Raw genomic sequence first — 17,169 nt, forward strand, 5'->3', positions numbered from 1 at the left:
TATTTTAGTTTCAAACACACGTGTGTGGCCTATATATTATAAATAAGATAAGCCCGTCGTATTGTTTTCTATATGGGGAGTGGGGTGGGGTGGGGTGGGTATGGTAAATTACTAACCGGGAAATGAGGATTGTAGCCTATGCTATTATTATTATTGTTATTATTATTATTATTATTATTATTATTATTATTATTATTATTATTATTATTTTTATTATTATTATTATTATTATTATTATGTTTTAATGATGTTGTTTGTACTGTTCTTTAATTTTATTTAAGAGGGCCTCTGAATATCAGTTAACCTACTGGGCTAAACTAGAAGGGTTACCCTCTTTAAAGATGGTTGAAATAAAAAATTAAAAAAATAAATACCCACTCTGACCAAATACCCCTGTTACGCGCCTGGTGTTAGCGCCAATGTGTGCCCTTGTGCGGACAGGGGATGTTCCCCCCTCTGAAGCTGGAAACCTTGTTTCTGCAAAATAAATTAATGCAATTTGCTATTGTAGGCCTAATCAATAAATTCCTCATCAACCGATATAACCTTAAACATTATTGGAATTGACATAACATTACTGATGTCGTACACACCCTTCAGTTTGAAATGTGGCTCTCTTTGCGAGCACATCTAACATCTAAGGAACGATGAGCTTAGATTGGTACCAGATAAAATAATTTTGTTATCAACATTAATACATTATGCTAATTTTCATCTTTGTAAGCGCATAAGACAGTGCAAATTATTTCTGTGACAGTCTTTTGAAGTGTGTAAAGCTCCATTTTATCCCATACATAGTCAAAATATTGGGGGGATGAAACAATGGACCATCCCCCCCCCCCTTGTCGAATATTGGTGCGGGGGGGGGATATATCCCCTCCATCCACCCCGGGATCTACGCATATGATATTGAGATGAGAGCCAATTTCAACGAATTGAGTGTTATTTTTGCCCTTGAAATTGTTCAGTAGGTCTAGGCCTATAATAAGTTAGCCTTAAGTAAATAATTCCAGTTTGCGTCCCACGCCTCCTTATATACGTATGCTGCTGTGGCTTAGAAACTTCTGTGTACACTGGTCTACTGAAGAAAGATAACACTCTGCAAAAAACTTCAAAATGCTTCTGCCAGACATATTTTTCTTGTAAAGCTCGTATACCCACATCTTTCCTCAGTCGTGAAACTTTGGTTGAGTCCAGCGAAGAATGAAATTCAAATTACTTCTTTTGTCCGCAAATCTGTTTTTGGCGTACATGTCCAGCGGACATAATAACAGGTTATACACATTTTCGATAAACTCGATCGGCATCCTCAATATATCTTGTCAGACCACTGTTCCGTAAGCGTATCGGTGATGACGATTCTTTCTTATCTACAGCGGCTTGATTATGGAATATCATGATTCCTCCGCTAAGAACTTCAAATATGTAAGACAGTTTAAAACTTGTCTTTTTAAATGTCATGTTTGGCTGGGTTTGTTAGTTTTGCACATTTTAATCTATTTATCTGTTATTACAATTGATTTTCTTTGGTCTTTATGACTCATGAAAGCATGCCATTGGTTTTTGTTGGCGGGCTGTGCTGTATGGAAATATTACAGTGGAGAGTAGTTAAGTCTTTGTAACCACAAGGAAAAAGCGCTATAAAAGTATAGGCTTAGTAACAAGTAAACAAATTATAAGTGTAACTTGCAATAAATTAAAGTAAGATTCGATTTGTAATGAATCGTTATTACTTCGATTGTTATTTCAGGCAATGGAACAATAGAATACGATGAGTTACATACAGTGTTGAAGTCATGTATGGCAGAAAGTGCAATTCAGCTCAGTGACGAAACTTTGCATGAACTTACCAGTGTTTTGTTTCACGAGGCGGATGAAGACGACAGCGGTTCCATTACATTCGATGAATTACAGAATCAGCTCACCAAATATCCTGATATTACAGAAAATTTAACTGTCAGGTTTGCAAACAATATATATTAAGTGGAATAATGCAATGGATAAATATTAAAACATGACAGAAGAAAAAAATCAACCTCCGCAAGTCTCGAATGCGTCAAATAATTTATACTATATTTAATTGATCTCCACATCATCTCATTAGCTCTTAGGCCTACTTTTATCTGACACATTTCTAAATCTTTATTTTATAGATGCAATGTGTGTCGATAGGAATGTGGACTGCCACATTTTTATACCAAAAATATGATCTTCACATTCAGTCATTATAAAATATATGTATATTTGTTTAATATCTGACAGTGCTGCATCATGGATGCACCCGCCAGTGAATCAGCATTGGACTTCCATCATATGGAATTGCTCAGCCAAACGTTTCAGTAGAGCGTATATTCGCAACAACTTGCCATTACTTGCGTTTGCTATTATTTACGTCTTTTTAAATACTGCTCTCTTTTGTGAAGCTAATGTAAAAACTAGAAGAACTAACGTCGGTTATTTTTGGCTTTCCATTGCAAAGGGATGCGGTGAGTATTCCTGATCACAGGTTATAGTACAGAATCGTTAGAACACATCCGTGTAAGTTTGCATGACACAATAGAAAAACAAAGCAACAACTACTAAATGATTACATGTTGTTTTTCTATATTTCAGGCGCTTGTTTAAATTTGAATGGAACTATATTGTTATTTTTAATGCTGAGGAAATTTTTGACACTATTACGAGGAACACTTCTATCACATTATCTACCAATCGATCAGCACATTCTTCTGCACAAAACAGTAGCTTGTGTCATCATTCTACTTTCAACCATCCACACCATCTCACACATCATTCATTTCCGTGAGTTTGATTACTACGATTATTTCATATTTTACTGACTTCGGATTGACATAATTATTTTTCTCCAGTTATTCCACCCTGATGCCACTGAGGAAGATGTCCTTAGATTACATTCATTTATGTGCCGTAACACAAGGCTTCCTTTTTATTCAATGTTATCTTAGGTCTACCAAACCCTGGCCTAAATTATTAGCGCTCAACGTGGCTAAATTGCAATAATGTGAATCAAGCCCTAAAAATCGTTTGACAGATTGTGTAGGACGGTACCTTAACAAATGACTTCAACCTCACCTCATAAGAAAGCCACAGCTAAAATAGGGCTTATTACAGTAGCCTGCACCCATACTATGCCATTACAAAATTACGCATACTACTTTTTCATTGTCACTCTGCTTCTTCATCCACGCAGCACTACTTACTTAATGGTTAAAAGATGTATAGGATTTCTGTGCAAAATTACGAAGACAGACCATAATAAATTAGATAATACCTTTATCATAATTAACTTTACACAGTCACGTATAAGCAATTATCCTTTCATCACCAGTTGAAATGAGCAAAGAGGGCAACACTTCTCTCTCGGCAGTGGAGCACTTTTTAACAGTTAAGTCGAGAATTGGATGGATTGCAGGAACGGCAAATGTCACTGGCATGTTACTTCTGGTATTACTTATCGTGATATCTACGTCCTCAGTATCGTTGGTTAGGAGGAAAGGTTATTTCCAAGTAAGTGTAAATTTTAACAATTACAGTTCACTTCTTGCAGTGAGCAGACGATGACGAGTGTAGGATCTAAAGAAGGTAAGGTAGTTAGCAATTGACTGACTGACGATTAACTGACTGACGTCCAGCTGACTGACTAACATGATGAGTGACTCATTTGATAAATAATCAATGAGCAACTTTTTGTCGCATTTTTGCCAAGCAATTATGAATTAAATTTTTTTTTTCAATTTTGAATTTCAACATTTTTGAAAATGCTGAGAATGTAATCATTCTTATAGGTTTTTTATTGGACGCATCAATTATCACTCTTGTGGTGGCTACTTCTTATGGTGCATGCGCAGAAGTTTTGGATGTGGTTTGTGATTCCTGGAGTATTGTATGTCATAGAGCGTGTACTCAGAATGAAACTCGTTAGAAAAGCTAAGTTTGGGAGAATTTTCATTAACCAGGCTGTAGTTCTGCCAGACAAGGTATAATGCAGAATGACTATAGTTGTGTGTGATAAAGAACAATTATGAACATCATCATCTTTATCATCATTCTATCATAATCGTCATCATTTTCATCACCATTCATCAAATTATCATCATCATTATCTTCTTCATCAGGATTATACTAGATAGAAAATAGTGTTTATTTAGTGAGTATAACAAGGGTCACTTGAACTTCAGTCCTTGAAATTTTACATTCATAACAAGAAATGGAATATGGTATATAGAAAATAAAGAACAAACAAATAGATTATTAATCTTAAAACGTAAAGCAAAGCAAAAGGTCATTTAAATAAGCATACAGTAATTATATACGAATTGTAATACACTTAAAAGTAAAAATTAATAAACCATTCACATTGTCATGAACATTTACAAAAGGGTGTACATTAAATGAAATGTTACTAATGCTATTATTGCTCTCATGTTTAAATGTTTAGTTATAAATAATGTAATCTTCTTATTAAATAAATATAAATCTGAATAACGTATATTATTTAATTTTGAAGGTGCTGCATCTTGTGATTCCTAGGCCAAATAATTTTAGCTTTCAGGCAGGTGAGTACGTTTACATCAACATACCAAGCATTGCACATCATGAGTGGCACCCTTTTACCATCAGCAGCGCCCCGGAACAGCAACGTAAGTATTCTATTCTAATCAATTTTATTACCGGTACGCCGAGTCTGAAAAACGATGGGTGCAAAGAAATCAATGAAACGAATCAGAAATTCTCCAAGGCAAAAACACCAAAAAAGTTACAAAGGAGACGCGTGACGCAACATTCGTTGGACGTCGTATTGGATGGGGTATCTTCAAGTGGCACAGATATCGAGGTGGGTCTTTACAGGTGTATGCTTAGCTATGTTATGATAGGACTACTAATATCCATCAAATCCAAGATTATTTACCCTTACATTTTGTTTTTATCCATTTCAAGGTTTACATAGACGGTCCATACGGAGCCCCATCTCAGCATATATTTCAAGCAGAGCACGCCGTGTTGATTGGTGCCGGTATTGGTGTGACACCATTCGCATCCATTCTACAAAGCATACATGAACGCTACAAAGTGGCTAAACGAATATGTCCAAATTGTAAATACGCCTGGATGGAAGACACTTCGTCAATTATGAGATTAAAGAAGGTACCGTAGCTGAGACTTTATTATTATTTACTTAAGCCTTTGAAAAAAACTTACTGGCAAAGTTACAAGTGTAATGTCATGAAGTGAAGTAAATGATTATATAAATAGAATATAAATAGGAATATTGACTACGGGATAAAAAGAGTAGGCTAAATGTACTGACCCAGCGAACACAAAACAACATTGTTGAACGTTGATGCAAAGTTGTGTTTTTGGTTTATGATAAATAAATCAGAAAAAGACGTTAACAGAACGTTGCATCAACTTCAGCAATGTGTTAAAGTTGAAAATGACATTAATAAATTCGTATTATAGGCCTAATTAGGCCTATAAGGAATATTTAGAGCACCAAATTGTTAACGTATATGTTATAACGCCAAATCGTTAGAGTTTAATTATTGAAACAAATTACCTTAAAACTTCCAATAATAACCCTGGGTTACTATTTAATTGTTTTTTAGGATGGTTTGTTATTAGAATAGCCTAGGCATATGGGCTACTATTAGCATAGTTACCAACCTGAGCGATTTGAAATGCGTGACTATACACCAGTTGGTTAGGGGCCGAGTACCGCCGTGGGTCAGGGGTGGTGGATTGCTATAAGCGGCCTTTGGACGGTTAGCCGACTATAATCGTGACGTCACTACTGGTCTATGATTATAGACCATTGCTATACCGCGGTCTACCCAGTTAGCCGTCTTAAATTTTAAAGCCTACTTGAAATGGCAAGACCTATGCCTAGATCGTCAAAGTCGGAGAACTGAACGACGAATATTCCGCACGCTTTTCAGCGTCTGTAAAAATAGGTCTATGTTTATTTACGTTCAATTCGATACATTTGCGTGCGTCGAGCACGCATGACGTCGCTCCCAATCTTACGTTGGGAGTGCTTGTTTGCGTTTCAAGACTCAAAGCGGTCTTAAGGAAGACTGCAGTTTTATAGCAATGGTCTTAGAGGAATGATTTTTAGTAAGACCGTCAGAGTGATAAAGCCGGCTTTATTCGAGGAGTTAAGACTACCGGTTAAGACCGTTTTATAGCAATCTACCCCAGGTCTCAGTCACATAGTCAGCTGTTGGTTGTGACAATGAACGCGCAAGACCGCACGCGACTCAGTGCGTGGGGTTGGCTGGGTTGTTTTGGTCGGGAAAGAGAAATTTTCTGAATTGATTCTCGAACGAGATAACGAAAGCCTTCTAATGACTCAAGTTTACTGCATGACCTTCTTGGTTCCTATGCTTCCAAGCAGAGCTTTAGGATGCCCGTCGTGTGTATGTATGTATGTATGTATGTGTGTATGCGCGTATGTATGTGTGTATGTATGTATGTATCTATGTGAGATGCATGTTACGCTGTTTTTTGTAAACAGGCAAAAGTGACTTTATAGACATCTGTTATGAACGTTCGTACCCAAGCAAAACTGGATATGACGTCGTACCCTATTTAATAATTTTCTATTTTGACAAATATTAAAGTCGTAACTAATGGAAGACAATACCCCCTACCCTTGAAAAGGCTAGTAACTGTATGATAAGAGGAAAACTATTATGGAATGTTGTTTACTTTCGTTGTCCAACTAACTGTCTTAAATGTGATGGATTAGACTCTAAGGACATTCCTGGGTAGTATGGACAGAAAACGTTATCTAGGCCTACACTCCAAAAAGCTTCAATTTTATACCTGATAATGTGGTATGGATAAGGTTCTACAGACACAGCATAGAATTGTGTTGTGGTTTGATAAAAGCAAACTTGATAATCCATTTGCCTTTCTATCGGAAGCTATGTGTGTACAGTACGGTATAGTGAAATCATTGCTGGCTCCGACCCATAGTTAATGTAGGGCCCACCGGATAGGGCAAGTCCCCCTCCCCCATCAAACAGAGCTTGTCGGGCAGTAAGACTAAAAAATATAAGAATAGGCCCATGCCAAGCCAACACATATACCGGTATGTCAAAGTCTGAGTGTCATTTCTGGAAATCAAGAGGTTTCTATTCTTAAATAATAATAATAATAATAATAATAATAATAATAATAATAATAATAATAATAATAAAAATAATTTTAATAATAATAATAATAATAATAATAATAATAATAATAATAATAATATAATAATAATAATAATAATTTTGGCAGAAATAGCGCATTAAGCTTCAGCCTCGATGCGCTTAACAATAAAAATAAAACTGCCGGATTAACACTTGAGGCCGGTCTCACGTTGGTTTCGTTTGTTGCCATGTTTACATCACCGCAAATACAGTAGTGCAATATTTAACGAATGCCCGCATAGGAGCCTTGGCCCTCGCAGAGGTCTGGTTTATTTTTATTAAAACCAATTTCTTCTAAGTTTAAATACGTTTTCCTCTGAATTTGTGATAAATCGTTATCACGCAGACTTGTGCTAAATGCTTGACAAATTTATGATCACGCATGTGTTTCTGCAAAATGCGTGTTTCATCCAAACTATGCTATTATGTAGGCACTTGAAAATAGAAACTTCCACTAACACCCAGCTTTTTGCGTCAGCAATTTATATAATTAGCCTAATTCTCAGTGGGGGTAAAAAAAACCCTTAAAAACACTCGTCAGTTCCTCATCTAAAATATCCTTATTTTGAAATAAAATTGGAACAATGCTCTGCATTAAGGACAATTACCAAGGAGTAAATTCTAGGAAGGATCATCAACGGACGTGCAATCACATTAAAGAATGCCTATTTTAAGGAATAAATCGCGTTAAAGCGACAAAAAATTTGATTACAATGTAACTATGTCTATAGTTTTGGTGACTCTAACCAATGAGAAATTTACATCTCCCTGCTCTAAAAGTACTCCATGGGATACTATTAGACTAATATGGTATTATTATAGATTATTATAACTTCTAGGGTGGGTTGCTAATAGAAGGGGTTATTAATAGAGTTATGTTTTATTATTAGATGTTTTATGGTATTTTTGTCCGTGTAAGTCATTTCATTATATAACGGCTTAAAAAGCACTGTAGCATCCAGTCGGGGTAATTATAAACATTGCGATAAGCCCTGAATGCTTTAAGCTGAAGTCACACGGTCAAATTAATTCAAAATTTTGGTTCAGTCTTTAATTTTGACAGGAGTATGTCCCTAGCCACACTATAAAATTGTTTTATAAATAAATTGTTAACCCATATCCATATGAATGGAACAATCTAAATAAGGGTTTACTAATAGGCCTACAGAATCTATCATATGCAACTCCGTACTACGGGGCGCCGTTTTGGGACATTGCTATTTTATTTCTCTAACAACAGAATTAATTATGTACACATAATAGTTTGACAGTAATAATTATGTGGCACATAATTATTTCTGTAACAAAGGAATGCCTATTTAAAGACATAATTAGCAGTGTCCCAAACGGCGTCCCGTACTCCCCGCCATTTCCCAAAGTCTATCATTCTGCCATGTGACTAACTGATGAATGGCTGATGATTTCCAGATGTCATCAAAGTTTGAAGTAAATAGAAAAATGTTCTATACTTTTCAGTTCTCTTTGGGTACCCAAGGGGACAATAGGTTAAAGGAAGGGTCGCAGTAAAATCACAGACTTGGAACTCAAACCAGTTAACCACATTAATCATATTTTTTTGATATCAGATCTGGCGTACGACAGGGCTGCCCATTGAGTGCTCTTCTTTTTAATATTTGTCTTGAAGTTCTCTCTCTTAAAATCAAACAGTGCAAGCAAATTAGAGATATTGAACTTCCCAAACAAGATTTTCCTATTTCAGAAGTCAGAATAGTTAGTTACGCTGATGACAAATTATTCCTTAGTGATGAATTGTCCATCAAAATATCATTAACAATTGATGACTTCACGGGTATATCAGAAATGAAAATAAATAGAAATAAAACAGATGGACTATGGATTGGAAGTTACAAAAATAGGAAAGATATATTCGACGATATAAATTGGAAAACTAATGGGCAATTCCGTAAATTAGTAAACCAAATGAAAATTAAAATACATCAAATGTGTATGTGTGATACATCATTTTGAAGCTAATGAGTTATATTTTTGTGAAATAAAAATAAATTAAGAATTCACTAACCACATGGAAAATAATTGGAATTCAATACAATTAATCCATATTTTGAAATACTAAAGTAAATGTAGTTATAATTTTTTTCCCTTGCAAAATATCAGAATCTGATTCACTTTTCATTAAAATAAAGAATTAGTATGTATTGTGTAATTTGGTGACTTTTTTTGACTTTTTGTAATTAACGCCATATTTTAAATTAAATATTTAAAAATAATGAAAATATGGATATAGGTCCGTCACAAGAAAATGGCATTTGTTTATTTCCTTTTCGAACCAGGTACAAAGAAATTACCAAAAATGTATAAAGCATACTAGATATACCAAGTGTATATAGCAAATTGGAAGCCTACCATTAATTATACTAATTAGCAAAACCATGTGACAGACGTAGATTATTTTGTACGTCCGTCACTGTACGTCCGTCACCCTGTGTAAAATGTGTTATAACATAATATGTAATATGGTGAAAATTTGAAAACTGTCAATGTGTCATACAGTATGTCTGTAGTTACAGTAGGCTACATGTTGTGCACAAAAATACAAATGGACAACTGGGTATGAGCCCCTTACTTGGGTTTCTGGTCGGAATCAATTTAGGCTTACTAAAATTTTCCTCCCTGAAGCACATTTTGTCTTATCGTTACCAAACAGTGTGCAATATGCACATATTTTTAGTACCATGAGCTTTACATTACAAACAAAAAACATTTTTGGACCAAAATTTTAAGCAAATATCCAATAAAAATCAGGCAGGCAATACAGAAATTACATAATAATGTTATCATCTTGACTAACACGGCTACTCTACTTACTTCATCTTAACAATGTCCTGTAATTTAGTACAATTACAGCTAACATGATTATATTATTTTTTTATATTCAAATTACAGGATATTATTATAAATGTAAGATAAGACACCTTATTGAGCATGAGTAACCATACAGTCATCTTGATTAACTACAATTACTATGATTTTTCTTGTATTGCAAAAATGTAGTTGTATGTATATACATTACAGGTGTTTACAATAATCCAGAACCTTTAAAATCTACAGTAAACTTGCCCATTGCAGGATTCTTTATACAATGAAGAGGTTGACACCAAAAGCTAGAACCTGGCTTAATAGATCTAGTACAGTACAGTATGTAGTATTTCACTAGAGTCTGCTGTCTGCATTAATTAATAATAACAAAGTGCATTTGGGAACCAAATAATCATTTTTCCTGGTTATAAATTTAGATCTAACTCCTTTATAATCTGTTTACATGAATGTTCTGAACAAATTGACATCACAATTAACTCCCTACCACCAGTGGTTACGGAGATATGAGAACCTGTGAATATGACCCGGAGATGTGTCAAAGGTCAGAAATGGCATGTCCGGTCATTTTTAACAATAATATTCTATTATAGCAAGTAGAAATATAAATGTTTTGAACAATTTGGCACCAAACTTAACTCTCTACCACATGTGGTTGCGAAGATATAAGGGCCCTATTACTATGACTTTTTTTACCCTGACCTTTGACATTTTGCCACATTTTAAAAACGTGTTACCAAGCCAAAATGATTCTAGGGCCACCCTGAACCAATTTTTGAAGTCAATATTCTCTTTACCTCAAAGCATACAAACATGGTCTGGATACTAGGGTAATGAGGTTAACTGAGGATTATTTGACACAAAATAACCTAAATTATTTGATTCATTGTATTTTACACTCATTATTAAAAAGGTTTAAAATCCAGTATATTTTAATACTTTTATATCATATAAGCATACCAGTATATTAATTAATCAATAAAATAATATAGATTGTAGATTTTTTTATTGTATTTTTAGATGTGTACGTCGGTCACAATTCAGACAAGTACGTCCGTCGCGATATAATTGAACGTCCGTCATAATAATTTCATGGTGTTTTCATAGAGAAAATGAAAAAAATTAAATTCAATTTTTATTCTGCTAGAAAGCTTACACATTAGTGGAAAACAACAGGGAAATATATTTTTTTAAATGTCCCACACATCACAGAACTAAAAAAAAAAGTATAGTGACGTAGGAAAAGTCACTTTCCGTGACGCATGCAAGTTAAAAAATAAAAATTGTTAGCCTGATAGTACTAACCAGTAGATGTAATGCAAACTTAAAAAAAATAATAATTGCAAGCTTCATTATGAAAATATAGATTCACAAAGTGTCTGAAATGTACGTCCGAATTTATGGAATTGCCCTAATGACAAAAAAGCTCTAGGAATTGTTTTCTGAAATGTAATTCCTACAGAACTCATTTAAGACAACTGGGAGAATAGAATTTCAAAAATGCAAAACATAATTAATTTATGGACAAAACAAAATCTCACTCTAAAGTCCCTTCTTATATCGCAGACGTTATTTACAATAATGACGCTTGACACTCCAGATCTATGTACTAAAAGATTGAAAGCCTCATTTTTAAATTTTTAGGGGCAAAGAAAGGAAAAAGTTAAGAGATTAACAGAGATTGGCCAAACAAGCGAAGGTGGCCTTGATATGATTCCTCTCCCAAGTATAATTGCATCAGCTAAAATAAAATGTATAAAAAGGCTATTTTATGAAAAAATCTGTACGTGGAAAAACATTTCACTCCAGTGTCTTGGAAAAGTTTCTCCGAGAAATTCATGTCTTTCTCTTAACTGCCTGCAATAACGTAACTGTTAGAAATATGGACTACTTAGTGGACAATACATACTACCTATCTTGTTTACTGCAAAGGTACGACTTAAATACGGTCTTAGATATAAATGATGTCCAAATTCCACATGATCAAGTCATAATTATCAATTAAATTATATTTAATTGATTTAATATAAAGGTAACACTCTCCATTTTAGTAGTTGGATAAGAAAAGGTTTTGTTTATATAAACGACCTTTACAATGATGATGGTACATTTAACAGTCGTATGGATAATAACAGTAAGGCTTTGGTGATCGAATTTTATCAACTTAAAAATGCTATTCCGAATAACTGGTGTAAAAAAAAATGATTGACAATGATACATGTCATTAAAATGTGTAACTACACAAACCATTAGAAATCAACTTGGTAATATTTATGTCCCACCTAGATCACAACATTTGTGGAATAGGAAGTTAATGAAAAACAATTTGAATTGAAGCAACATCTGGAAAATATCTATTAATCGTTAAATCTGATCCACGTGTGTTTTGTACAAATTGAAAAATATTACATGCGGTAACCGTTCTCCAACTAGAGTATTGTTAAACAAACTAGGAATTTTGGAAGATGAAAATTGCAACTTCCGCTATGGAGGCGAACTTGATTATATTGGACATTTTCTATTTTCATGTACTAAAGTTAAACTGGTTAAACCACTCTGGTGTGAAGTTTAAAAAATATATTTGCTATTACTGGTAAATCTATTAACCTGTCAACTTGTAATATTATCTTAGGAATAAAAAGATGATCCTTGCCTATGTATGGGTGTATGTTTATTGTAAATATGGCTCTACCTGAAATTAAATTTTTAAGATTAAGAAATTTAAAGTTTTGTTTTAATGGAAATGAAAAGATATGAACTGAAAAAAAATCTTAAGTTTTGAGAGAAAATGAATTATTTGTCAAACATTTAACGAAATGAAAATAAGTACAATAACTGAGATCGATCTCTTTATGTTTATTCAATGGTATTTATGTGAATGTTTATGTAAATGTTGTGAATAAATGTAAATTTGCCAGAAAAAGAAAAAAATTAAAAATTAATCATATTTACTCTGGATGGATATTTGAAGACAAAAACTGACCTTGTAACTCTAGCTTTACAACAAGTTTTATGTTATAGACAGAATAAAAATTAAAGTATCGTCTACGTTATTTAGAAAATCTAATAAAATTTAAATTTGGGAGTCTATATCTAATATATATAATATATTATGAATATAATTTAGGTAGTCTATTAGGCCTAACTATTAATGTTTTTTTCATTTATATTAGGTCGATTTCATGTGGATTAATAGGGATCAAAGGTCGTTCGAATGGTTCATAAGTCTTCTGAATCAAATTGAAATAGAACAACAGATTATCGAACCAACAAATCGATTCTTGAATATGCACCTATATATGACGTCAGCGCTTCGTATGAATGACGTCAAAGCAATCGGTCTACAAATGGCCCTCGATCTGCTACATAAGAAAAGCAACAGGGACACAATCACAGGTCTTATGACGCGCACGCAGCCTGGTAGGCCTGATTGGAACAAGGTAACGAAGTCATAATCATGATCAGTAATACTGGATTCGTTAAACAATATAAAATGTGCATCGTCTCGTATCATATACAGTATTTCGCAGTTTAGATTCAACTATATCAATTAATAATTTAAAAAAAATATTATCAATGTCGATTTAATACAAAATAGTTTAAATAAATAATGTATGCAAACATAGATTATTGGTTATATTTATCGGTATTTATATTTCCAGGTGTTCACAAACATTCGCAATGCCCGGCAAGGAAAAGTTACTGTGTTCTTCAGCGGTGTACCAGAACTTGGTGATGTTATCTGTAAAAAGAGCTCACAATTTGGATTTGACTTCAGAAAAGAAAACTTCTAGATCTATCGGTGTATAATAAGATTAGACTTCCGTACACTTTAGTTGGCTTATTATATTTTATTATGATTTTTGATATATAAGAAACGCTATTCGGTAGTTTTTGCCGCACGACGTTAACCTTAACTTTAACGTTAGTACTTAAATACAACACGATGGCTCCGCCCTTTTTTAAACAAATCGAAATACGCATGCGCACACCCGTAACTAAGATTCAAAGATTCAAAACTTTTATTCATCCTCAGTAAGGAAATTTCATTGCTTGCAATCGGAACAGTACGATTTACAAATTTAATTTTAAATTTAAATTTCATTTACATTTAAATTTAGTTTTTACGTACCTTTTTACGTATCCTTAAATCAACGTAGGCCTACTGCGCAACGGAAGATAAATAAATTATGACATCATCCCTTAACGTTAAGGTTAACGTCGTGCGGCGAAAACTACCTAATATCGCATCGCATTTTACTGCGTACAGTACCACATATGTGTTTCTGATTTGGAGAAAGCAGTTGAACTTTCATGAGATTATAAATGATTGACATAGGCCAACCCAGCTTGTAAAATGAGTACACGTCCGCATGTAGAGAAGAGCTCAGTCGACAAGTGGTGGCCGATGTCCCCGACGAAAAAAAATATCGGACGGTCGAGCATCGCTCAAATTCACTTGAAATTGTTCTAGGGGCGCGAAGCCCCCAAAATATGACAATTTATGGGTTTCAAAATCGTATTTAATCGGTTTTGTGGTCTTGCTACTGGAGTTTTTCCTGGCTGCCTTAAACAGGCTATAATAACTTCTTAAAAAACTATTGACCTCTTTCCGATCTTTCGTTTCGACTGTGAAAACGTTAAAAACCGTGTGATTGTTAGTAATTTAGGCCAACGACTACAATATTGCGTATAAAAAGGCTCATAACTTTGAAACTTCATTAATGAACGTTGAAGATGCTATAATGAAACATATATCTGCACAATGGTGTATTTTGAGTACCGCTTGATCAGAGCAGTGCAATTTCCCTTAGGTCGAATTATTACATCATTTACCTTATCGTCAATCAATCAATCAACTAGGATTTGTAAAGCTCCAATATGTAAGGCAGAATGCAATGTTCAAGTGGCACTATGACAATGGTACCATATCATAGCATATCATTGTACATCAGTTTTGATCATAAAGACCTTGGCATTGGCTATAAACAAACTCCTCATAGCATTTGTGCTCTTACGAAACGGAGGAGTGCAACATATTGAAAATCAATGGTGATAAAACTGAAGTTTTTTGTTTGTTTTTGTTTGTTTGTTTTTTTTCCCATGGGTCCTTTTTCTCGTGGGTCCTTATTGGTAGGCGAAAAATACATTTCTCGTTCCAATAATGTGAATAGACATACTGTGATTTCCAAATGACCAGATTGCCTATATTAAACCTCCCTGTTCCTGACATGTCAGTTCCGTAACATTTCCCGGATATGCAGGCTCTTCGATTAATACTGTCATTTTGTCATTCGGGCACTCAAGACTTGATTACGATAACGTCTACTCCTTGACTGGGCAGCTATACTGTAGTTAATTTGTCTTCACCTTGTTAATACATGAACTTCACTGACTTCCGATCGAAAATCGAATCATTTTCAAAATCATGGTTTTCGTTTTTAAATCCATCACTAACATTTCTCCAACTTAACTTTCTAATAGACTCGCCCTTCGTTAAAAAAGTCCTTGATTAAAATACTAAAATCTGCTCATTGCGGCTCTTTTTTTTTTATTCCGCTACTCACATTTGAAACAATTGCCTATTAATGTCCGATAATGTTATATTTTAGGAACAATTGAAACTTAAGCTTCCTTGGACTGTTTACCTGTTTACTTATTTCTTCTTCAGCACCACGATCTTAATATATTTTCCCCAAATATTGAAAATATCAGTAGGGGGACAGTGTTGGTGGAGGCAACATACCTTTTACACGACGCAACAAGTTCAATCAATTAGATGCTTTATTAACTACACATTGAACATGTTAATGCCATAACTTTTGAATTGAAGGTATTCCAATATGTTTGTGTTCATTACTAAATTGTATATAGAGTTGTTATTCAATTTTACATTTAAAGAAATACTGTAGTTTCTTTCCGGCTCGTATATAATTATGTAGTTTTTTATATTAAAATTCACATTCTATTTTGCTGCCTAATCATGCATTCGAGTGAGATAATTTTTTGTTCAGAAATTTACCTGTCAGTACAAATATAATTTAACGAGGTGACATCAGCAGATAGGCTAATATTACACTCAATATTGTCGGCAATGTCAATCACAAAAACAATTCATAAAAAAACGGCCCAAGACGATCCTTTTGGTACTCCCGCTATTGACAATGATTAAGTGACTTTGAAACCAATGTCCGTTAGAAGATTTTTGTGCTTAAATCACTTCTTCATTACATTGTTCTATTATAATAGAGCAACGTGTGATTATAATAGAGGAATGTTGATTTTTTATTTTAGTATTATAGACGCCATGTATGATTTCTATACCTGCCCAGTAGAATACAGGAGCAAGTTCTCATTGCCAAAAGGCCTGTTTACACTATGACGATAACGATCAACGATAAAAAGCTATAAAGCAATTGTTCATATAGAAAATGAAAGAAATAATAAGTTTTATCGTGCATAAGATAAAAAATATTTTCACAAATCAAATCAAATCAAATTAAGTCATAATCATGGGAAACCGCTAAAATCGTAGCAGTAAAAACGATTTTATCGTTTTCCCATTATTATGACGTCATTTGATTTGATTTGTGAAAATATTGTTTTATCGTATAAGCGATAAATCGTTATCGAATCTTGCTAGTGTGAAAACTAATCTTATTTCTTTTATTTCCTATATAAACAATTGCTTTTTAGATTTTTATCGTTGATCGTTATTGTCACTGTGTAAATAGGTCATAAGGATGCCTCACAAACAAGAAAAAAAGAACATTTACTAAAACATCTCTTTAAAAAGGTAACTTTGTCATTTATTTTCAATTCAAACTGATCTGAAATTTGAAAATCAGTTAAAATATACACAGAAAATGTTCACATTACAAATACAGTTCTTTAAATTAAAAAGTTTAAGATGGCATGGGGAGTATTTGTGCATTGCTCTACCCAACAGATTTGGTGTTTATAAAATTATAGATTTGTGTTATTTACACAAATCAATCATGGTTTTCTTGATTCATAAATGTATGTCTTGTTCCAAAATATTTAATATACATTTGTAATACAATAATGCATTTCCGAAAATCGTCATATTTAAGAT

General features: G+C 33.7%; 1 protein-coding gene across 1 annotated transcript; it reads left to right on the forward strand.

Moving 5' to 3' along the window:
- Window positions 1-1,535: 1,535 nt before the first annotated feature.
- LOC117120405 (NADPH oxidase 5-like) lies at window positions 1,536-17,047 on the forward strand. Its single transcript, XM_033265452.1, has 10 exons — window positions 1,536-1,581; window positions 1,751-1,961; window positions 2,263-2,486; window positions 2,614-2,802; window positions 3,350-3,528; window positions 3,807-3,998; window positions 4,529-4,855; window positions 4,960-5,166; window positions 13,247-13,513; window positions 13,736-17,047. The coding sequence occupies exons 1-10, from the start codon at window positions 1,536-1,538 to the stop codon at window positions 13,865-13,867; spliced, it is 1,974 nt and encodes a 657-aa protein (XP_033121343.1). The 3' UTR covers window positions 13,868-17,047.
- The last annotated feature ends 122 nt before the right edge of the window (window positions 17,048-17,169 follow it).

The sequence above is a fragment of the Anneissia japonica genome, unplaced genomic scaffold (assembly GCF_011630105.1).
Source record: "Anneissia japonica isolate Jap-2015-1 unplaced genomic scaffold, ASM1163010v1 scaffold287953_len805160_cov178, whole genome shotgun sequence".
Lineage (NCBI taxonomy): Eukaryota > Metazoa > Echinodermata > Crinoidea > Comatulida > Comatulidae > Anneissia > Anneissia japonica.